This window comes from Pan troglodytes, chromosome 16 (assembly GCF_028858775.2).
Source record: "Pan troglodytes isolate AG18354 chromosome 16, NHGRI_mPanTro3-v2.0_pri, whole genome shotgun sequence".
NCBI lineage: Eukaryota > Metazoa > Chordata > Mammalia > Primates > Hominidae > Pan > Pan troglodytes.
This window is the reverse complement of record NC_072414.2, coordinates 44,288,827-44,312,141: the sequence shown is the minus strand read 5'-3', so window position 1 is coordinate 44,312,141 and position 23,315 is coordinate 44,288,827. Positions and strand designations below refer to the sequence as shown.

Sequence of the window (23,315 nt, the reverse complement as noted above, 5' to 3'; positions counted from 1 at the left end):
GCCACTGCACTCCAGCCTGGGCAAGAGTCTCTGTCTCAAAAAAAAAAAAAAAAAAAAGTGGGGGGCTTAGCAAAGGCTAGAGCCCACTAATGAAAACAGATGCTGGATTATTTCTAGAATGAAGTCTTCTCCTTAGGTTTTAATCACCTTTATCTGGTAACTCTTCAGTATAGGTGCCGTTACATCCAGCTGGGACTATTCTGAGGATCTCTGCAGTTTGACTTGTGTAGACGTCAGTGAAGACAGTCTAGATTGGTGCTTTAGTGACACTCTCCCATAGCCCGACAGTGACCAGCACAGTTTCCCAATCTGCATTCATTGTCTTTGTCAGCTTAGCCCAGAGCCTCCACTAGGAACAGTTGTAATCCAGATTTTTGGAAGAGGCAGAGTTATTTTTAGTCAAATCTACACTTAAGCTATAGGATGATTTTCTGTGTTTGGGAAAGTAATAAAATTGTATTTACTGGCAGTAAATAATTTATTTAATTTATTTTATTCACAATCCTCCTACATTGGAAGACTATATACCTAGGTCTTTCAGATATTTACTTAGTGGTAAAGTCAGGACCTGAACTCAGTAATTCTGTCTCAGCTGAAAAGACTTAGTTAGGTTTGATATCCTCTAGGATTTTTTTTCTTAAAGTCTTTTTAGGGGAATATTATACAAAATTTAAGGGCGTTTTGTACTTTCTTAAAAAGGTGATTTTATTTACTTAAAAAAAAATGATATAATGAGAAACCCGTCTTTCCCCATGATATATCCTGTGCACTTTTACTGCATAAAGCCGCTGCTAAGAAACCAAAGGCAGATATTCTCATACAGCTTCTAACAACCTGGGTTTTGTTGTGATATAGTAGTAGAGTTATTGGAATAAATGATTTCATGCAAAAAAAAATTAGCTTCTAAGACCATTTAATGCTAGGCACCTGTCCTAGGTAAACTATTCTGGTTTTCCTTTGCAAGGTTTTCTGAGAAAAAGTGCAGGCAAACATTGATATTTCTGTGACTTCCCATATACAAACTGGGATTAGTTCATCCAAATGGTTTAGTTTACAAATGCATAGTCCTTCCAAGTATGTCTGCCATGAAGCCCCTGGGAAGTATTCCCAGCCCTCACATCTTTTTCAGGCACAATGAGTCTCTCTTCTTCCTGCCACGGTGGCCCAGTCCTGGTGAAGAGCCAACCAGCTTTCCCCTGACTGTACTGCCCAGCTCAGGACTTCCTTCTTCTCATTTCTGGATTCACAGCTCAGAAATTTTATCTTACCCTTAACAAGATTTTTAATCTAGTCTGGGTTTAAGTGCTTCAAATTCTTTTTCATATTCTTTATCACAATATTTGTATTCCTCTTTCTGCTTTTAGTTCTGATTCCCATCATTAACCCCACGGGGGACATGAATTTGGGCTAGCTGTAGCTGGGTGATTTTTTTTTTTTTTTTTTTTTTTTTGAGACAGAGTCTCGTTCTGTCTCTAGGCTGGAGTGCAGTGGTGCAATCCTGGCTCACTACAATCTCCGCCTCCCGGATTTAAGTGATTCTCCTACCTCAGCATCCCAAGTTGCTGGGATTACAGGCATATGCCACCACACCCAGCTAATTTTTGTATTTTTAGTAGAGACGGGGTTTCGCCATGTTGGCCAGGCTGGTCTCCAACTCCTGACCCCAGGCGATCCATCTGCCTCGGCCTCCCAAAGTGCTGGGATTACAGGTGTGAGCCACCGCGCCCAGCCGGGTGAATTTTTTTCTGCTTAAAGGAACAGCTAAATTCGCATCAGTTTAATTTTCTATGCCAAAAAAGTGAATGGCAAGCAAAGCAACAAACTGATGAACCTGGTCGCTGACATTCTGCTAGCAATGACATAAGACTTTACAATGTAATGTGATTTATTTTTATAATTGTTTATAATGGTAACTGAAAGAAATGGGTCTTTTGGTATCTGTTCAATTTTTTTTAGGTTGTTATTTCCCTAAGGAAAAGGCAAGTTTAGACTTATTCTCTCTTTCAGAAAAGAGGTGATGATTTTGAAACCGTCTCCTTCTGGCTCTCTAACACATGCCGATTTTTGCACTGCTTGAAACAGTACAGTGGAGAAGAGGTGAGAAAACCTTGATTACAAAACCAGCATGCTATACTTTCTCTGACCTTTTTAAGGAAAAAATGTAAAAGCACAAAATGTTTAACCATTTCTTTATTTAGGAACCCAAATTCAGAGGTGGCTTGGAAGTTCTTGTTTTGTTTGATGTTCACTATCTATGAAGCAGTGATTTGGAGAATGACAGTTTCTTCTTTACATTGTGAGAAAGCATAGAGAAAAATAAAATAAGCATTGGTCAGTGAATAGTTACCAGAAGTAAAACTTTTTGTCAGTATGTTTTACTGGGCATTTCAAGAGCTAATATCAGAATAGTGAACTATTTAAAGAAATTAATCAATTTTGGCTTGCCACAATACATTAAAAGGTGATCAAAAATTGGGGGGAGGGATGGCATTGGGAGATATACCTAATGTTAAATGACAAGTTAATGGGTGCAGCACACCAACATGGCACATGTATGCATATGTAACTAACCTGCACGTTGTGCACATGTACCCTAAAACTTAAAGTATAAAAAAAAAAAAGAAAAATTTAATATTAATACTCTTGGACAATAAGAGGACCTTAAAATCCTTTAACTCTAAAAAAAAAGGGTGATCAAAAATCATGTCTTTCGATTTGTCCAAAAAAACTCTATTGTTTTTGTTTGTGGGGATGTGTTCATTAGTTGTTTGATAGACTTCAAATATTTCAAAACTATGTAGAATATTAATAATGACTATTAAGGGCTGCTTTAGTATGTGTCAGACAGCACTTACTGTATATGGTGTTATTTATGATCATTAATTCTTACAGCATCTCTGTGAGGTAGGAATTATAGTCCAGTTTTACAGATGAGGAAGCCAAGGCTCACTGGGGCTCATTGATTTGCCCAAGTTCTCTTGGCCACAAGGAGCAGAGCTGGGATCCTGGGTCTGGCACCGCTGAGGGCCCATGACCCTAGCCAACTGCCCTCCATGCCTCCCATCCCTTTGCCAGGAGGGCAGCAGAGAAGGTGCCCAGCGGCACTTCCTGAGCACTGACAGGCAGATGATGGGAAACACAGAGATGAGCAAGGCCTAGTCCCTGAGAAGATGGGGCCAACAGACCAGAATCCCTCAGAGGGGTCGTTGACTGCATCCTATCAGTCCCCACTTTCGGACCAGTCATTAAGTAGGTGGTAAGGAGGCAGATGCTTGACTGTAGGGAGAATCCTCAGAGTAAGCACTTGCCTTTATCACGTAGCATCAGGCAAGCAACGTGTTAAACTGCAAAGTGACTGGAAGAAGTGCCGCCCATTCAGTTCCATTTTAACAGATACCACCAAAGATTCCCTTCTAACCTCTGACTGAAAACCATGGTGTGGGTACTACGAAATAGAGTAGAGGGAACTTTTTGTATGTATTCACTAGTCTCTGTAGAAATTGGTCTATTTCAAGATTATATATGTCCTTTGGGTGTAGTTTTTAAGAATAGGACTATAATGAACTGAAGTTAAGAGATAATTTAGATAATTTAGTGTTTGACAGTAAACCTGCTGTTTCAGAAGTGAAACACTCTATTTTTTTTTTTTTTTTTTTTAGTTAAGTTCCTCCAATTTGCTTCATTGACATTGCTATTGGGAAGACTTAAATGCTAGGTTGCCAAGTTAAGGTATTGTTCAAAAGCTAGTAAGAACTGGAGGGGGTTATGATGGAAGCAAACAAACACACATCAGCATTTGAGAATGTCAGTCCTGGCGTTAGTGGGGAAGCTCCTTGGACAGAGCAGAAAAGAGCATGAAGATGCTGATCAAATTGGAGATAGTTAAACTGAAGAGACAGGTTACTTCATGTGTATCATTAACTTTGCCTTATGACTCTAGGGCTTTATGAAGCACAACACATCTCGCCAGAATGAACACTGCCTCACCAATTTTGACCTGGCTGAGTATCGGCAGGTGCTGAGTGACTTGGCCATTCAGATCTACCAGCAGCTCGTGCGGGTGTTGGAGAACATCCTTCAGCCAATGATTGGTAAGGCCAGGGCCCCACTGGGCATTGCAGCCTGCCTATCATTCATGCCCATCAATAAGTAGCCACCAGTGGCACATGTTTCAGGGCAGGTATTCATTTGGGGAGCATAAAGTAGTAAGATACAGGGCTAAAATTAGCCAAGGAATCCCAGAAACCCAGCCATAGTTAACTGGGATACATCGAAATCACTGTTTCCACAAGACTGAAACAGTAGTATATGGTTTCCTTCCCTAATGTTTACTGTTTAAATTCAGTTGAATGCATTGAATTTTAAAAAATTGTCTTAAGTTACCAAACATTGTTATCTTCCAGCAAATTATCAGCAGGCTCCCCTTTTTTTTTTTTGAGACAGAGTCTCGCTCTGTCGCCCAGGCTGGAGTGCAGTGGCGCGATCTTAGCTCACTGCAAGCTCTGCCTCCCGGGTTCACGCCATTCTCCTGCCTCAGCCTCCCGTGTAGCTGGGACTACAGGTGCCTGCCACCACGCCCAGTTAATTTTTTGCATTTTTAGTAGAGACGGGGTTTCACCGTGTTAGCCAGGATGGTCTCAATCTCCTGACCTTGTGAGCCACTCACCTCGGCCTCCCAAAGTGCTGGGATTACAGGTGTGAGCCACTGCACCCAGCCTATCAGCAGGCTCTTAAGGCTACTTCCAGCTACACTTTCTTTCCCCATCCATGCATTTTCCATGTTTCCACAACTTCTTCATTTCCCTTCTGTGGGCTCATAGTGTTCCCTTTGCTTTCATAGGCCACAGTTAACTAGCTATTTGAGACATCAAAAGCTGAGGAAGCCATGGGAGATGGCAATGTTTTCTTCAGATGTCCCTTAAAACGTCATTAAAGCACCCTAGGTTGGCGAAAATTTAGGAGGTAACACAGATACCAAGGTCAACTTCAGCCAGTTTTTCTATTGCTTTGCCTGTTTCTATTGGCTGAATAAGAAGTTCGCCTCAAAGAAGCCCCAATCTAAATCCTTACCCCCATCTCCCAGTCATTTAACAGCAACAACAAACATTGCCGGTTCTAGGGAATCTGTGTTTAGCACAATTAAATAGCAAGATGAACCAGACGTGGCCTTTGCTCTCAAGGGGCTTGCTGTCAGAGAGTGGACATCTCAGAAACATTCTAAGGGAGGCATAAGCCAAATGCTAAGAGAGCACAACAGGGAAGCAGCCGGGCCACAGGTGAGAAGACGAATTCTGGGAGATGGAGGTCAGCCCAAGGGCCCACTGCTACTGTGGGAAACCCAGAATAAGGAAGGGCCCAGCTCTCCAGACCCATACCACTCCCCTCTCCCACGTTTTCTCCAAGATGGTTGTCAGTGCCCTGCTTTTCTTACTGTTTTTGCCTCTGGGGCTCAGATAACATGGAGAATGCTTATCTTAACCCGAACTGCTACCTACCACTCTCAAAAGCCCACCCAAGACACACACACACTTGTTCTATCACAAGGCTACTGCTTCTTACGCTTCTTATTTTAGAAAAGACACCATTAAGTTTACTTAGATTCATAGTAAATTTTTGCAATTAAGAATTATTCCTTCAGTAAAGTTTAAAATCCGGAAGCCCTTTTGTAGTGAAGTTCCTTTTCTCTCTATTTTGGCACCCAGATCATTTTTTTCTTTTTTGAGATGGAGTCTCTCTCTGTCACCCAGCCTGGAGCCCAGATGTGTGGTCTCAGCTCACTGCAGCCTTTGCCTCCCAAGTTCAAGTGATTGTCCTGCCTCAGCCTTCTGAATAGCTGGGATTACAGGCACACGCTACCACGCCTGGCTAATTTTTGTATTTTCAATAGAGACGGGGTTTCCTTATGTTAGCCAGGCTGGTCTTGAACTCCTGGCCTCCAGTGATCCACCCACCTCGGCGGCCTCCCAAAGTGCTGGGATTACAGATGTGAGCCACCGTGCCCAGCTAATTTTCCTAAGTTGAATGTGCATGTGTTTGTGCACATGGATATGTGCACATGAAAGGTTCCCTTCCACATCATCTCCTCTAACAATTGAAATACTCCTGCAGTCTCAGGCATGCTGGAACATGAAACGATTCAGGGCGTGTCTGGGGTGAAGCCCACAGGGTTGAGAAAGCGAACCTCCAGTATCGCCGATGAGGGCACCTACACACTGGACTCCATCCTCCGGCAGCTCAACTCCTTCCACTCGGTCATGTGTCAGCATGGCATGGACCCCGAACTGATCAAGCAGGTGGTCAAGCAGATGTTCTACATCATAGGGGCCATCACCCTGAACAACCTTCTCCTGCGGAAGGACATGTGCTCCTGGAGTAAAGGCATGCAGATCAGGTGAGCAAATGCCAACACCTGCGACAGTGTCTTTTTGCTGCCCAGCTGGCCTGCCAGGGTTGTGGAGACCTGATGACTTGTTTTCAGTTCTTGCATCTCATGTCTGGTGCCATGCGGCCAAGCAGCAAGGGAGAAACTGGCACGGAGCCACTTTCCCTTGCCTGGCTGGATTTCACCACATCTCATTATTGCTCCCTGTCTGTACCCTGCCAACAGGTTCTTCACATTCTTGATAGGAAACCCTTTTCCACTGTGAAGCTTGCTTATTTAGGGGAGTGAAGAGATGATGCAAAAATACACAAAGATGAGATAGCTGCTTCCTCTCCTTATGTGTGTGTTTTAATTATACAATAAGAAATTATTAAATTATAATAATGAAGATTTCTAATGTTTGATTGCTCTTAGAAATATATTTTTGGAAAAATACCTTTTTGTACCTATGGCAACAAGAACAGGTCTGATAGATCTTTTACTAATTCTTAAAATATCCCCCCTCTATATTTTAAGAAAAGCTGCACTTAATTTTATGCCCAATACTCCTCAGCATAACCTCATTATTGTAACATAATTTTTTTGCAAATTTTTTTTTTTTTTTGAGATGGAGTTTCGCTCTTGTTGCCCAGGCTGGAGTGCAATGGCGCCATCTCGGCTCACTGCAACCTCTGCCTCCTGGGTTGAAGCAATTCTCCTGCCTCAGCCTCCCAAGTAGCTGGGATTACAGGCATGCACCACCACACCCAGCTAATTTTTGTATTTTTTGTAGAGACGGGGTTTCACCATGTTGGCCAGGATGGTCTCAAACTCCTGACCTCAGGTGATCCACCTGTCTCGGCCTCCCAAAATGCTGGGATTACAGGTGTGAGCCACCGTGCTGGGCCACAAATTTTTTATTTTAAAACAGCTAGAATATTCACCAAGAGGAGGGAAAAATGATTTCTCCTATCAAAGTCTTAGTAGTTACTCAATCTCAGGAACTGTTAGTGTTCTTTTCAAATTTTCCATCCTGACTTACATTGAAGTGTCGTGAATTTTAAGACAATAATGCCTTCCTCTCAGATAGTGGAGCATATTTCTCTATAAGCTCTGCATGGAAATGTGGAGCCACCTGTCGCAATATTATGCTGGCCCCTATTTGCCTGGTTGCTAAGTGCTGATTGTGTGTCCATTGACCTCAGTCTTAGGACTGCTGCCACTTGGTTGGCTATTTTGTGAAACCTCAATGTCTTTGTAGTTTGTCTGTGTCACCATTTGGAGTCTTTGTCTCTTCCAGTGGCCCTCCCTTGCCTCTCTCTCCTTTCATCCCGGAGCTTTCTCAGGCCACCATCTTCATCCCCTAGGCTCTTCCCTTAAGGCTTTAGCACAGGTATATGTGGGGCTTTTGGTTATTCAGTTACCTGATTTGGAGTTTGCCTTAAGAGAGAGTGCTTCAAGGATTATCAAGTCTCACCCTGCAACAGCAACCCAGCTCTGAAATTGTAAGAGAAGCTACAAAGTGTTTTCTGGCCAGCTCCCCAATAAAGACAGAGCTACATTATGTTATTCTATTTTATTTATTAGCAAGTCTAATAACTTTTGCCGTAATGACTTCATTTCCATCTTCCATTAAAGAGAATTACATTATCTTGTCATTTAATCTTACATAATGGTGATTATAATCCTCATGACTATAATAAATTTTTAAGCACAGCTGATGAGATTTAAGAAAATTGAACAAAAATACTGCCTGTCATTTTAACATAAATCCTGACAAGGCTGCACACAAAAAAATTAAGACATTTTTGACAAAATTCAGCAAATTTGCATTCTCTGTATCTCTTTTTTTTCATAGGTACAATGTCAGTCAACTGGAAGAATGGCTGCGTGACAAGAATCTGATGAATAGTGGGGCTAAAGAAACCCTGGAACCTCTCATTCAGGCTGCTCAACTTTTGCAAGTGAAAAAGAAAACAGATGATGATGCAGAAGCCATTTGTTCTATGTGCAATGCTTTAACTACTGCCCAGGTAGAGCAACTTTCCCTGTTATGAAATAATTTAACATTCATCAAAGATGATCTTTAGGGAAGTAAAGAAGTCCTCTACTTATTGCTTGTATCTCTGAGCTGACTTCATCTGTGTTCAAGAAGATATATGCCTCTACCAATCTTAAAGCAAGGAGATTTTGCCAGAAATTAATACATTTCAGTGCTAATTACAGTATAAATATATTTAATATTCAGCAAATATTTATTGAGTACTTACAGTGTTCTATATAACATTGAAGGCACTGGGATACACCCATAGGCAAAACAAAGTCTCTGCTCTCATGGAGTATACAGTCTATGCAGCTTATATTCCATAAAATAGCTTTCTATCTTATTTGATAATTGACTGGATTATCAAATAGTGACTTTGTTTTTAGAGACAGATAATTCTTGTTACTTCAACAGATGATTAATTAAGCCTCCATCTCAAGGCACCATATTTATTGCTGGGGAAGATGCTTCAATAAATAAGGAAAAATTCCTGCCTTCAAGGAGCTTACAGTTCAGTAGGGAAGACAGAGTCGTATCCAACTGACTCTACCGTAGAGGTTCTAGCAAATTCTGTAGTAAGATGCCTAAAGGAAGTACTGAGGGAAGATAGCAGTATTCAGGGAAGGTCCCATTAATCTGGGCATTGAATTTAAGGAAGTGGAAGAATGAGAAGGGCATTTGAGGATTATAGTGACAGCATGAAGCAAGGCACAGGCATGAACATGCCCAATTTTCTTTTGCCCAGTTATTTTCTGTGCTGACTCTTAGACTTTCTTTCTTTCTTTTTTTTTTTTTTTTTTGAGACGGAGTCTCGCTGTGTCGCCCAGGTTGGAGTGCAGTGGTATGATCTCCACTCACTGCAAGCTCCGCCTCCCAGGTTCACGCCATTCTCCTGCCTCAGCCTCTGGAGTAGCTGGGACTACAGGCACCTGCCACCACGCCTGGCTAATTTTTTGTATTTTTAGTAGAGATGGGGTTTCACCATGTTAACCAGGATGGTCTCGATCTCCTGACCTCATGATCCACCCGCCTCAGCCTCCCAAAGTGTTGGGATTACAGGCGTGAGCCACAGTGCCCGGCCAACTTTCTTAATGTTCATCATATATCCTACGACATACGAAATTTTCAGTTTTGCCCAATACAATTAAAACTCAATCAGTTTGAGACCAGCCTGACCAACATGGTGAAACCGCATCTCTACTAAAAATACAAAAATTAGCCGGGCATGGTGGCAGGCACCTGTAATCCCAGCTACTCAGGAGGCTGAGGCAGGAGAATTGCTGGAACCTGGGAGACGGAGGTTGCAGTGAGCCAAGATTGCACCACTGCACTCCAGCCTGGGCAACAGAAAAAATCAGTAGGCCAGGCGTGCTGGCTCACACCTGTAATCCCAGCACTTTGGGAGGCTGAGGCAGGCAGATCACCTGAGGTCAGGAGTTCAAGACCAGCCAGGCCAACATGGTGAAACCCCATCTCTACAAAAATACAAAAATTAGCCAGGCATTGTGGCGGGTGCCTGTAATCCCAGCTACTTGGGAGGCTGAGGCGGGAGAATGACTTGAACCTGGGAGGCAGAAGTGGCAGTGAGCCAAGATTGTGCCACTGCACAGAGACTTCATCTCAAAAAAAAAAAAAGTCAATCAGTAGACAATCAGAATCAAGACTTGCAGCTTCTTAATGTTGAATTCATGTTTGCATAACTTCTTACTAAGAATAAAGCAGAACTGTCTGACAGAACAATGGTCCTGAGATTTCCTCCCAGTTTCTGCAAGTGTGGAAAGTAAGAATGCCCTGGAGGAAGCCCAACTTTATAGAAGTTGGCTGGCATTCAACTTCTAAAGAATATACTTTAATACTTAAATATACTTTAAGCATATTTCACAGAGTGAGGCAGACCTGCAGTTTATTTATTTAGCAAATATTAGTTAACAAAGTGGTCCCACTTTTTAAAATTCAAATACTTGCCTCTGAGAGACTGATCCCTAATTCAGTTTGTCACCCACAGACCTGATAACAACATGCCCACTTTCTAGTTCTCTGGTGCTTAATTTATTTTCCTATAGATCAGCACTGTCCTGCATTCAACTTTTATTTTCATTTTGTGTTAATAGCCACATGTGGCTAGTGACTACTACTGTTGTATTGGACAGCACAGGTTTAGACAATACCTTGAAAATGGAAATATCTACCTTATATAGACGATGATTTATTTTCATTAGAAAAGAGACATGACCATTTTACAAAAAAAAATTATTGAACTTTTTAAAAAAGAACTTCATACTCTCTAATTGATTAATTTCTTTAGGGGCTTTTGTTATTCACGTTATTTATGATCTTTTATAAAAATATGATTTAAAAAACATTCAAAAGAGATAATTGTATTAATACGGCTAACATTTTTATATGGAGAAAAGTTGCAGAATAGTATTAATAGAATGAATCCCATTTGTATAAAAATAAAATGAACTAGAATATTTATAGCAGCTAGAGGGGGTGTTCAGGACATGGTTAACAATTGCCACTTTGGGAGACTGGAAGGATGGAAGTGCGGACATTTATTTTTCATGTTTTATTCTCTTGTGCTGTTTGAATATCTTCGAAATTTACACAGCTTCTTACAATATTACACAAACATTACATTGATACATTCTCTTGTAAAAATTCAGATAAAGGTAAATGTGCAGACCAGCTCCTCCTTCCTTCTTGTCCCAGCCCACCCCTGAGTAGAACTGAAATCTGTACGCACAGATCCTTTTAATTTTCCAGATTATAGGTACCCAGTGTGTATTTGATAATATGCCAAAAACTTTGATCATTTCATTTCTCACAGATTGTGAAAGTGTTGAATTTGTATACTCCAGTTAATGAGTTTGAAGAAAGAGTCTCTGTGTCGTTCATTCGTACTATACAGGTAAGAGCTCCCATCTTCTTCTTTGATTCACCAACACAGTCTTTTGAATGGACATTTTGTAATTTATTGAAGGATAATGTGTTATCTTTTATTATCTTATTTTACAATGCACTAACTTTTTTGATAATAGTTAATTGGGAAAATGAAGTGAGTTTAAAACAAAAGTAAACATTCTTCATTAGTTGAGAATTTGAGGGTAGAAATTTTAGTAGAAAAAACTCTTTTAGATTCAAAGAACTGATGCTCTGTTTATTTTTTTTCTTAATCTTCTCAGATGCGTTTACGAGACAGGAAAGACTCTCCCCAGCTGCTCATGGATGCTAAACACATCTTTCCTGTCACCTTTCCTTTCAACCCATCTTCCCTCGCGCTAGAAACCATCCAGATTCCAGCCAGCCTTGGCCTGGGCTTCATTTCACGGGTCTGAAAGTGATGTCCAGGCAAAAATTGACAATACATTTCTTGCCCGAAATAAGAACCCATTATTTCCAGTGAGCTACTGAAAATACATTTTTAAAGAGAAAGTACTGATTATCTCCCGAATGAGAAGTCATTAACTGGAAATCTCCCTAGAATACTTTCATCACTTTGGAAACAAAGATAGGCTCTTTCGTGCTGTGTTATCTTTATAGCAACACTCATCCTTAACCAACTAGGTACCGTGAGTTTACATACAGGAGAATGATGGAAGGAAGGGAGGAAGGAAAGGAGGAGAAAAATGTGTCTTCAGCTGGCAGCATTTATTTTAAATCCTTAGCACTGCGTTTGAATGGTATAAAAAGTATAACTTCCATAGATGAGCTGTTGTTAGGAAGGCACCAAAGAACCTCCTCTGCACTAAACAGGAGAATGGAAAGAAAAGTCTCCATTGAGTACATATCATGTCAGTTTAGGAATCAATTATGTTGATATTGTTAAACTGGTTCAAAGAAATAAACTGGCAATATGTAAAGTAATTCCTCATTTGTGTCACTATGATATAGAGATATTAAAGGAATGTTGGTTTGCTAAATAGTATAGATGTCCATTTGTACTATAGTTTACTGAGCATTTTAAATTGCTGCTACATACTGTCTTCTTAAAATGTAAGTGATATTAGGCACTACAATAAGTTTCTCTTGTCAACTCTGTTTACAATTCAATCAGATCACAGTTTTAACTGGATTATATGCAAATACCTACAGATTCACCTGCACAAGTAGCAGACACTGGAAAGTCATGTAGTAATATGACAAAATGCTTGACATTTAGGGGTAGGATTAGACAAAGTGGCTATTGTTGATGTCATTATTTATTCAGGATGTATTACATTGATGTGCTCATTAATTTTCCCTGGGTGGATATTGCGTCAGGGTACAGTGTTCTGTGAAGTGACTTATTTTTAACTACCAGATCTGATTCCTTCAGTGCATATTTTCAACCTTGACAGGTTTTCTCTCTTCTTAATTTATTAAGAATTAATCTCGGCTGGGCGCGGTGGCTCACGCCTGTAATCCCAGCACTTTGGGAAGCCAAGGTGGGCGGATCACTTCAGGTTAGGAGTTGGAGACCAGCCTGGCCAACATGGCAAAACCCTGTCTCTACTAAAAATACAAAAATTAGCCGGGCGTGGTGGCACTTGCCTGTAATCCCAGCTACTCGGGAGGCTGAGGCACGAGAATCAGTTAAACCTGGGAGGCGGAGATTGCAATGAGATCGAACCACTGCACTCCAGCCTGGGTGACAGAGAGAGACACTGCCTTGGAAAAAAAAAAGAATCTCACTCACTATCTAGAAAGGATTGTCAGAATATTCACGATTCAGGTCTTGAAACTTTGATTATGCAAAAGAAGGTATATAATAAATATTTCATTATGATTCAGTTTTTAAGGCTTTGCAGCTTCTATAAGTGTTCTCAGATGCCACTAGATAATTTTAAAAGCATCATATTAGAAATACTTTAAGAAGACTTATATAAGAAATAGAAGATTGTTGAATTTTACAGAGGATTTGGTTCATTAAGACCCAGATTCTGTAAGTTTTCATTCTGAAATTCTAGTTAAACATATTCACCATTTTTCTTAGGAATCTTATACAATAAATCCTTCAGGTTGCACAAAAGCAAATTATTAGTTTTCATTAGAAACTCTGGTTCTGAATTACAATCATAGATTATATAATTTAACTGTTAGATGGTCTATAAAAATGACAAATCTTATTAAAATATGTGCAATATTTATGGAAGTCAAACAGCTTCATATCAGTGATAAAGATTGTTATTAAAAGATAAATACTGTCTGTTAATTTACATGGGCCTCAAGTTCCTCGTTTATAAAATAAGAGAGTTGGACACTGATTCTTAACATCTCCTCCACATTTAAAATTCTCTCTTCTCAGCCCTTAGATTCTAGAGAGAAAAAGCTGCAGTTACTCAGTAAGTCCATTCTCTGATGGAAAGACCAGTGTGTAGTGCCTGTCAATTCCTTAGGATTAATCAAATGTAAAATCACAAGTTTGTGTAGCTGTAACCTTTCTTAAATGTACATGATTTATGTACATGCTTTTAGAAGGTCCTACTATATTTGTATTATAATTAGTTTAAGTAATTTTTATTACATCATGTATTGCTTTATTCAGTTTGAATACATTTATTTATTTATTTGCAGTATCAACCAGAAACACTACCAATTGCATTAAATTCTCCCAGTTTTTCCTGGTTGTCAATGCGGTTTTCAATGCACAATTAAGTCATAGCCATTTGGTTCGTACCAAATGTGTCAGAATCTAACAGCATCCGATAGGCTGTAAGTTGGGGAGTTGCTAAGAAAATGCAACATGGTACAGGCTGTCCGCCTCAGCCCTGGAAATCTCCCAGACCTCCCCCAGCTTCATCCTGTGTAGCACGACTCAACGTGCACCCTGAATCTTCTCAGGTCTTCCAGGTCATGCTGTAGCTGTCACTGCCATGCAGCCCTTTTTTTTACTCCGGACAGCTCATGTACTGAAGCGTCATGAAAGAAAGGCTGTGGTCTGAGCCCTTCTCTCCCATCTCCTGTCTTTGTCCTGTCAAGTGCTGGAGCCAGAGCTCCTACAGCCGCCCTTGGTGGTTTCTCCTGTTCAGCGATGGTGGCACAAAGGTTCTGCTATTCCAGGGCTCCAGCTTCCCCCCAGGTCTACCCAGAGCTCCAGATGGGGGTCTGAATTAACCTCTCTTGGTGGCCTGGAGATTTTTAGTCATTCACAAGAATACCTTGTAACCAGGGAACCCCAAGGCCCAGTAAATGATTCTGTATACCATTTTCTTGAAGGCACAAGAAGATTTTGCCAACTATGGGGATCTTTGGGCCAGTTTGAGGATTGCTTTCCCTCTGAGGTTCTTTCTCTCTGTCAGCCACACTTTCTCACCCAACTTCAGACACACCCTGCCAGCCTTTCCCCTACTCATTCACTCTTCCCCTTCCCTCAACTTAATCGTCTATCCCGTTGCCTGCTGTTTGACTGTGCACTGAAGGCAGGTGGATGGAGTCAGTCCTTAGTTGCCCCTGCTGGCCTTCCTGGTGCTTACCATCAGCCCAATCTTTGCACAGTCCTTGTTGTTCTTACTTCTCTGCATACATTCCTTCAGAAGATCAGTCATCAACTTTTTCTTAATTCCTCTGTGACACACAATGGGAATTCAAAGGAAGAGATCTTAAAAGTCACAACAGTTCTTTATCTCAATAATCCCCTCCCCATTCACCTTACTACATGCAGACTCACCTCACACCCTTACAACCTGAAGCTGAAAATTTAAAAGTAATTTCCCTTTTTGCAGCTTTTCCTCAGGTTAAGGCTTTGATCTGCCTGAGAGTAACTCTAAAAGGAGGGAAGATAAATATGGGATAAAATCCACAAAGTGTAGCTTCTAATTCCTTTGGAAGTTTAAAAAATTTCCACATATCTGATGCTTGTTTTGTCAGGTGCAGAAGCACGAAAACATATTCCGAAGCCAACTGATAGGGAATTTGGGGATTATTGTCAGTTTGGAGAATTTGCTGTGTTATTTCTTCATTTCCATGGATAGCTTATAGTTGGCTCTTTCTGGGTAATTACGTGTAATATAGATCAAATCTTTTAGTAAGGTTACAGCTACATGTTAGGGGAGGCTATGAAAATACTATATTATTATGATTTCAGTGCAGTGATTGTTGTGAGAAATAACTTTCATGGTAACCCTAGGAAAATGGGCACCTGCCACCATCCTGAGAAGTCCTCACACAATGCTCTTTCTCTCTTACACACACACACACACACACACACACCCATCACTAATTCATAGAGTTCCTTAGCAGGCATAGTTAAGGATCCTCTGGGTAATGTCAGCTGCTTAGTGATAAAACAGAGCCAAAACTAGTGCATCCTGTTGAAAGTAATGCAGAAACAGTACCTGGGTCCAGATATGCTTTCCTGCGGCGCTTTCCTCTGTTACCTCGTTTCATCCTCACAGCAGCATGGACGGTAGGTGGGGTCGCTTCTACAATCATTTCTGATGATAGCTTGGGAATAGAGATAGGGGCAGTGACTTGCCTGATGTCGCACAGCCCTCCGGCTGTCCTGCTTTCCCATATGGAGCAGCGGTGGTGTGGGCACCTGTGAGGCAGGAGACTTTAAAAATGTCGTGAGGTCACGTGCTGCCCCTCCTGGTATGTGTGGAATGCCCCTGGCCAGCAAGGGGTGCTTTTTTATCAGAGTTGGCAGCTGGCATGTGGGAACCGAGCAAGTGCTGAGTACCAAGTTACTTGTTTTAAGGAGACCAAGTGCTCAGCGCCAGGTGGTTTTCTTTTTTGTCATAGTTACTTGCTATAACTCAGCTTGACTTCTGTCATGAATCAGTGCTCTCTGGGAGGATGCAATACTCTGTTTGGGCATTAATTGGTAGCAGGTTGTCTCAACCAAAAAGACAGGAAACAGCAAAAGCCTCTCTGAAATTAAGAGGAAAGTTACTCTCCACACACCCATCAGAGTCTTTATTGGAACCACCAGGTGAGCTGTGCAGCCTGGACAGGCCTGCAGCTATAGGCCACCTTCCCAGTTTAGGTCCTCAGCACAGGGGAGCCCAAGTCACTGGGTACCTTCTGAGGGCTGTCACTGGGCAGGCCATATACAAGTCAGTGTGTGCGTGGGCACTGCAGTGTGTGCATGCCGTAGGTGTTGATGGGTGCTAGGAGGGGTGTCGTGTGCATGCGCGTTGAAGAGGATCTGTATTGCCGTGACCTCTGTTCATGGATGAGTGCATTGTAATTTGTTCTCAGGCTGTGCTGTGAGGGCCGCCTTAACCCTTGCTCCCTTCCCTTCTAGAGCTGCCTTAAGTTCTCCAGAACTTTTCTTCTGTAAAGGATATCTTGCCTGGAAGGGATATCTTGCCCTGTTTCTCAAGGTTTTGTGAGAGTTTTGATTGGATGTGGCCCTGCATGACCCTCCTTCTCCTGTACTTCCTCTTTCCTTTCCAAATGGGAATTAGAACTGTGTGGCAGCAACAGTCTCAGAGCCAGTGAGAGGCCAGCTTAGAGAATGCTTCTGAGTTAGTGGGACTCTGTGTCACAAGTAAGCAAATGAATATATGAAAGAAATTATGGAGATAAGTTAGATTCTTGGTAATACTTAAATGTCTTGCTTTCTACTAACCTTTTGTTACTAAAGGTAAAGGGTATAACTCAAACTTTTTGTGGACATTCTTTTCAAAAATTTTTAAGAACCCTGTACTATAAAAGGTTGAGTAAAAACAGGAAAGCGTGCTATAAGTTCAAATCTGTTGTATTACCCTAAATTAGATAAACCAACCTGAATTATAGTAGATTTCTCAATAGATGAGGAACTGAAAAATACTATGTAAAATATCTTCCAAAATGCTTTTTATACTTTTTTTATTTGTAATTTGGTCTATCTAAAATGTTCGTTAGCTTAACTTAATGGGCGTTATTGGATTCATATGACTAACGTTTCCTCAGTATTGTAATGCTTGAAATATTTGAAAGAAAAAATGTTGTTTTTTAGTTGAAACTGGTATATATAATTCAGTGCTTGGCAGGTCAGTATATTTTTATGCATTTTTCAGAGTCAGCAGTTTCAAATCTTTTTGTTATCATGTTATAAAATTTTAGCCCACATTTCAGGCTCCGTAAATCATTTGAGCCATTATTTTTTCCCAACAAATGGTGAATTTTTTCTTTAAATGTGGATATATATGTTGTAATTTATGATTCCTGGTTATGTATTTTTGTGGGATCCTGCAGTAAAATTGACTTTTTTGTGTCTTTGGGAGATTTAAATTGCGCTAACAGTGTTGCGCAAAAATGAGTTCATGCCATTTAACATATTGTATTTTAATTATTAATTGTATTAATTTACTATGAAACGGACATCCTTTTAACTAAAATGGAATTGAACATTGCAGTTTTCAAATATTTTTCCTTGTTGGGTCTGGAAAAGGAATTCTACTTTGATCTGCATAGAAAATTTTGATACAATTTTTTGAAAGTTCTTAGGTGAAACATTTACCCATTAAAAAGGAAGCAGAAATACTGAGACATGAAAGGCATTATCAACTAACTCTAGACTCTAGAACCCATTCTAGCATATCTCACATGCAATTTTTAAAAATAAGTTAATAATTCATCTCATATCAACAAAAGCCTTTGAAACATGGGTTTTCACTAGATATCACCTAGTGCTAAGATAAAAACCAAAACAATGTCAGAATTACATTTATGCTCTAAATTTGTAGTTGTCCAATGTTGTGCTTAGTAAATGTGTGTCATTAATGCTGTATTCTCCTAGCTATTATGGAAACTTGTTTAAATAAAGATATGGATATAAAGAGTTTTTGTCAGTGTCTTATAAGTAAATCCACTGCACATTTTAAAACAACAAAACAAGTTGTTTTCCTGAAGACTAGTGAATGTAAATATAATCCCTCCCCATGAGAATATTCTAAGAAGTCTTGGAAATTTAAAAGTTGATGAGTTCCCCTCCTATACTGGACAACCTAGTAATATATATGATAAAGAAGAGAACTGCCAAACACTTAAGCAAACAGAAACAGCTGAAGAAGAGGTAGTGTCTTTTCTTCAAGGGAAAGTCATGCCTAAATATATTGGAATTCTCTGACAGAGAAATAGACATAACCAAGGGAAATTTGATATGCATAATCTACTTAGATTTTCAAAAGATTGAGGGTGTCATTTGTGTCAAAAGTTCTACTTTTAATATAGTGGGACAGTAGACATTTTTTGGCATAAGACATAGATCAAAGAAGTATGCAGATGTGCTTTTTTGGTTAAGGAAACAGAGCAGTTATTCAGATCTGTGGTGGAATTAGTCTCATCTTTATTTATGATAAGGAGAAATTAATATCGTCATGTACCACATAACATTTTGGGTCAACAATGCACCGCATATGTGACAGTGGACCCATAAGTTTATAATACTGTATTTTTACTGTTACCTTCTCTATGTTTAGAGAAACAGGTACTTACCATTGCCTGCAATTTGCAGTACAGTGATGTGCTATACAGGTTTATAGCCTGGGAGCAATAAGCTATTCCATATAGCCAAGGTGTATAGTAGGCTATACCATCTAGGTTTGTGTAAGAACACTCTGATATTTGCACAATGATGAAATTGCCTGATGATGCATTTCTCAGGACATATCCCCTTTGTTAGTAATGCATGACTGTATGACTGTACATGGTTTTCATGTAGATTATACACTTCCTACTTCCATGACACATTCTTTCAACTCATTTATTAAGTACTTTTCTGGGCACCGCAACAGGCCCTTGAAATATAGCATCTTCCAAATTAAATTCAATCACTGGCCCCATGAACTACAGCAGAACACCAGTATGTTACAAGTAATAAAATGTCAAAATTTGCAAACAGTTTCTTTTTTTCTTTTTTATTTTTGAGACAAAGTCTCGCTCTGTCGCCAGGCTGGAGTGGCGTGATCTCAGCTCACTGCAACCTCCGCCTCCTGGGTTCAAGTGATTCTGCCACAGCCTTCCGAGTAGCTGCTACAGGCACCTGCCACCACGCCCAGCTAATTTTTGTATTTTTAATAGAGACGGGGTTTCACCATATTGGCCAGGATGGTCTCGATCTCTTGACCTCGTGATCTGCCCGCCTTGGCCCCCCAAAGTGCTGGGATTACAGGTGTGAGCCACCGTGCTCAGCCAACAGTTTCTTTTTTAAATTAATTGGAACCAAGTCAAGATTATTTCCCCATAATAAAATCACTCTCGTCCAGTTGCATTTTGGTATGATCATTAGGATTCTTTCTGGGGCATATGACAAAAATCAAACTCAAACTGACCCAACCAAGAAGGAAATGTATTACCTAACACAATTAAAGTTCAGAGATATATCCAGGTGCCCAAACATTGACATCAGGGATCTCCTTTTCTTTCCTTACTTTTGGCTTCATTCTTAGTCATGTTCTCCCTCAAGTGACAAAGATGGCCCTCAGTAGTGTTTGGCTTCATTCTATGGCTCTGCCTTCAGTAATTCTCAGTAAGACATTTCAGGATGGAGTCTCACTGGCTTAAGTCCTACTTCCATCCTCAGAATAATCACTGTGTCCAGAGGAGTGGAGTGCTCTGACTGTCCTAGCCTGACATACCCCCCACTGAAACTAAAAATTGGGTAATTCACAGAAAACATAGGATTGATTAGGTGGTAGTGGGAGTTCACCAGAGGAAAGACAGGGTATAGTTAGCAGAGGAAATGAAAGCAATGCATGTCTACAGTAATGCATTCTCCTGAATGGGAAAGAAAGGGACACGAATTGTGTGCAGCACTGGGAGTGTGCTATCCATGTGAAAGTGTGGAGCTGCTGGGTGGGTTTCCTGGGTCTTAGCAGTCAGCATAAGTGCACAAAGAAGTAAGCAAAGTGTTACACAACAAGAATTTTGAAATCACATTTACCACCCCGGAAAGGGACCTGCGAAGACGTGATTTGTTCACATTGATCACCTTGCTACTGAAACCAAAATATGATGGACATTATTCAAAAGGAGAGAAATAAAACCTGCCATACAGACCTCGTTAGCACCATGTTGGCCAGCTATGGGCAGTTCTGGTCATTGGGTTTCAAACAAAACACAAGGGAATATAAGAGGTTCAGAAGAGAATAAGAGATAACTGAAGGAAAAGGATACTACTCATAAGAATGGTTTGAAAATCCTGAGACAATTGGGCCTAGAGAAATGAATGCCAAGAAGGTAAGAATGTGGGCAAGTGCTAAAAAATTATGCTTGGTTGGGCCAGGTGCAGTGGCTCACACCTGTAATCCCAGCACTTTGGGAGGCCGAGGCGGGCAGATCATGAGGTCAGGAGATCAAAACCATCCTGGCTAACACGGTGAAACCCCGTCTCTACTAAATAATACAAAAAATTAGCTGGGCATGGTGGCAGGCGCCTGTAGTCCCAGCTACTCAGGAGGCTGAGGCAGGAGAATGGCATGAACCTGGGAGGCGGAGCTTGCAGTGAGCCGAGATTGCGCCACTGCACTCCAGCCTGGGCAACAGAGTGAGACTCCATCTCAAAATAAAAGAAAAAAAATTATGCTTGGCACAGATAAGGAAAACATGAACTATTTACCAAAACTTAAATATGGTAAACAGACATATTTTGAAATTTCAGCAGTTACTGGAAAAGAAAGAAAATACTAGTTTATGTCGTCAACCATATATATCTGAAGCTCATTTCCTAAGAGTCTGTATTATCAAGAAAGCTCAATGAATTTGAAGAGAGTTTGGTCAATGCTACTTGTGACCAAAAAAAATTTCTACTGAGAAGATCTGGGTTGTATCAAATCTTCAGGTTATAATCTAGGAAGACAAATGGTTTCTTTTCACAGCACACCCATGGTCTGCTAGAAATAGGTCTCTAGGCTGAATGGCCTGTGTCTAGGATGACCGTAGCTAGGATGGTGATTACTGTGCAAAAGAATGGGGCTTCTTTTGGAGGGAAGTAAGAAGCTGTTAAAAACAACCTCATGAAAACAGAAGGGAGGGAGGAAAATACAGGTAGGAATGGGGTTGGTCAACAGAAGTGAGATGGGCAAAGAAAGACAGGCCAAAAGCCCATGGAAAACCATTCTTGAGTTGACATTAAATACAACAGGAGAAATATTTCTCACATTTCAAAAGTAGCTTTTAGGAATTCCACTTCTGACATGATAGCATGAGGAGCTTTGCAGACAACTCCCAAGGGAAACCAGTGAAACCAGTGAGAATTATTTTAAAAACAAACCAAACCCCCAATTCTTTAAAGTCTCTAGAAATGGTCCTAAGGGCATATACCAAATGAAGAAATGCTTATTCAAGAAAACATACTAAAGCTTGATAAAGAGAATGAGCTTGTTGTATCTGAACCAAGATTCCTCCCTCCTTCCATCTTCCAGGTCAATGAGACAAAAACTCCACTCTAGACTGGTATAGCCAAGAACTGAGGGCTTCCTCTCTGCCAGCTCACAGTTGGAGGGCTGTCTTCCTGGGAGGGGCAGGATGTCAGCACTTGTCATCCTGCTCCCAGCCACCTCTTGCTTAAGCTGAGTTTCAAATAAATGCAGTCAACAGGTGGGGGGGTCCCTTCTACCCAGCCCCTACTCATGGCTCACAGGCTCTACCTTGGAGACATCACTGCTGAAAATACTGGGACCCCAGTGCATCTTGTTCAGGCTTGTAAGGTGGTGCTCTCATCCTGGGAAAGGCCAACCAAAAAGACCTAAGGCCACTATCCCCCATCCACCGAGCATTTGGCTCCCATCACTCAAAGAGATGCAAGCCATTGTCCCCATCCCCAGCTCCAGAACAATGGCTCAGAGATTTTCACCAGGAGCAGAAGCAGGCCGTAAAACAGAAAGCTCCAAATTACTTCCTAAAGGAACTGACTTCATTTGCAAAAGAGTGTGGAGAAGTTCAAGCCTAAGGGCGTTTCAAAAACAGTGAAGGTTGCAATGACTGGGGATTGGGAGGGGATTGGTAGATTCATTAGAGTTATCGGCTGAACTTTAGGCTATAACTTTCCTGGAGAGAACTGGGAGAAGAGACAGCCAGGAGGAGTCTTTGCAGGATCAGAACAAGTCTCAAACATTGACCTCAAGAACTATCCTTTCAAAGGAGCCCAAAATTGATCAGATACTGTCTGTGAAACAATGTGTTCCTTATAGCATTGTTGAAAATCGTAATTGGTGGAGTTTAACAGCTGAATGTTAACACAGTCAAAGTGAAGCTAGCCAAAACCACTGTCATCCCAGGTTTAGCAGGCTACACTGCCTGAGAAGCAGCATCAGAGGCTTCCCACTATGGAGTGGTGGAGGAGGGCCAAATAGATCTTATTGAAATAAGCCAGCTGGTCACTAAAACATAAACAAGCCCAGTTTATTTACAAAAACAAGGACCAGTGTGCAGAGCTTCTACAATACATTATCAGAAATATCTTGATTATAACCAAAAAATTACAAGACATGGAAAGAAACAGGAAAGTATGACTTATAAGCAGAAAAAAAATCAGGCAATAGAAACTGCTTATAAGAATAACAAGGTGTTAGATTAACAAAGATTTCAGATCAGCCATTATAAATATATTCAAAGAACTAAAGGAAACTATGATTAAAGAATACATTTGATGAATGACAACAACACTACAAAGAACAGGAGGCAGGAATAGGAACCTTTTGATATTATAAGGTACTTGTACTGTACCTTATACACTGTAAAGTGATATCATGTTCTGTGAAGATGGGCATGGATTCGTTATCAATGTGTATTGCAAACTCCAGGGCAACCACTATAAAAAGTAAAAATAGAAGTATAATTAATATGCTAAGAAAAGAGAAAAAACTGAATCACATTAAATGCTCAGTTAAAACCACAAATGGCAGAAAAAAGAGTGGAAGACAAAAAATAGAAACAAGACCAAGGGCAACAAATAGAACAGTAACAAATATGGTAGATATTAATCCAAATCTATCAGTAGTC

At 40.6% G+C, this 23,315-nt stretch overlaps 1 protein-coding gene across 6 annotated transcripts in view; it reads left to right on the top strand.

The window, feature by feature from the left end:
* The window catches only part of MYO5A (myosin VA), a 223,688-nt gene extending 205,537 nt beyond the window's left edge, over nucleotides 1-18,151 (top strand). For 5 of the 6 annotated variants that reach the window (XM_009429147.5, XM_016928253.4, XM_009429144.5 and 2 more), the window contains 6 exons: nucleotides 2,008-2,097; nucleotides 3,941-4,091; nucleotides 6,109-6,391; nucleotides 8,220-8,394; nucleotides 11,236-11,316; nucleotides 11,591-12,328. In XM_009429147.5, the coding sequence (XP_009427422.3) occupies nucleotides 2,008-2,097; nucleotides 3,941-4,091; nucleotides 6,109-6,391; nucleotides 8,220-8,394; nucleotides 11,236-11,316; nucleotides 11,591-11,743 (933 nt within the window). In that variant the 3' untranslated portion in view covers nucleotides 11,744-12,328. Of the gene's footprint in view, nucleotides 1-2,007; nucleotides 2,098-3,940; nucleotides 4,092-6,108; nucleotides 6,392-8,219; nucleotides 8,395-11,235; nucleotides 11,317-11,590 lie in introns of all 6 variants that reach the window. The other variant, XM_009429146.5, reaches the window with a different exon arrangement.
* The last annotated feature ends 5,164 nt before the right edge of the window (nucleotides 18,152-23,315 follow it).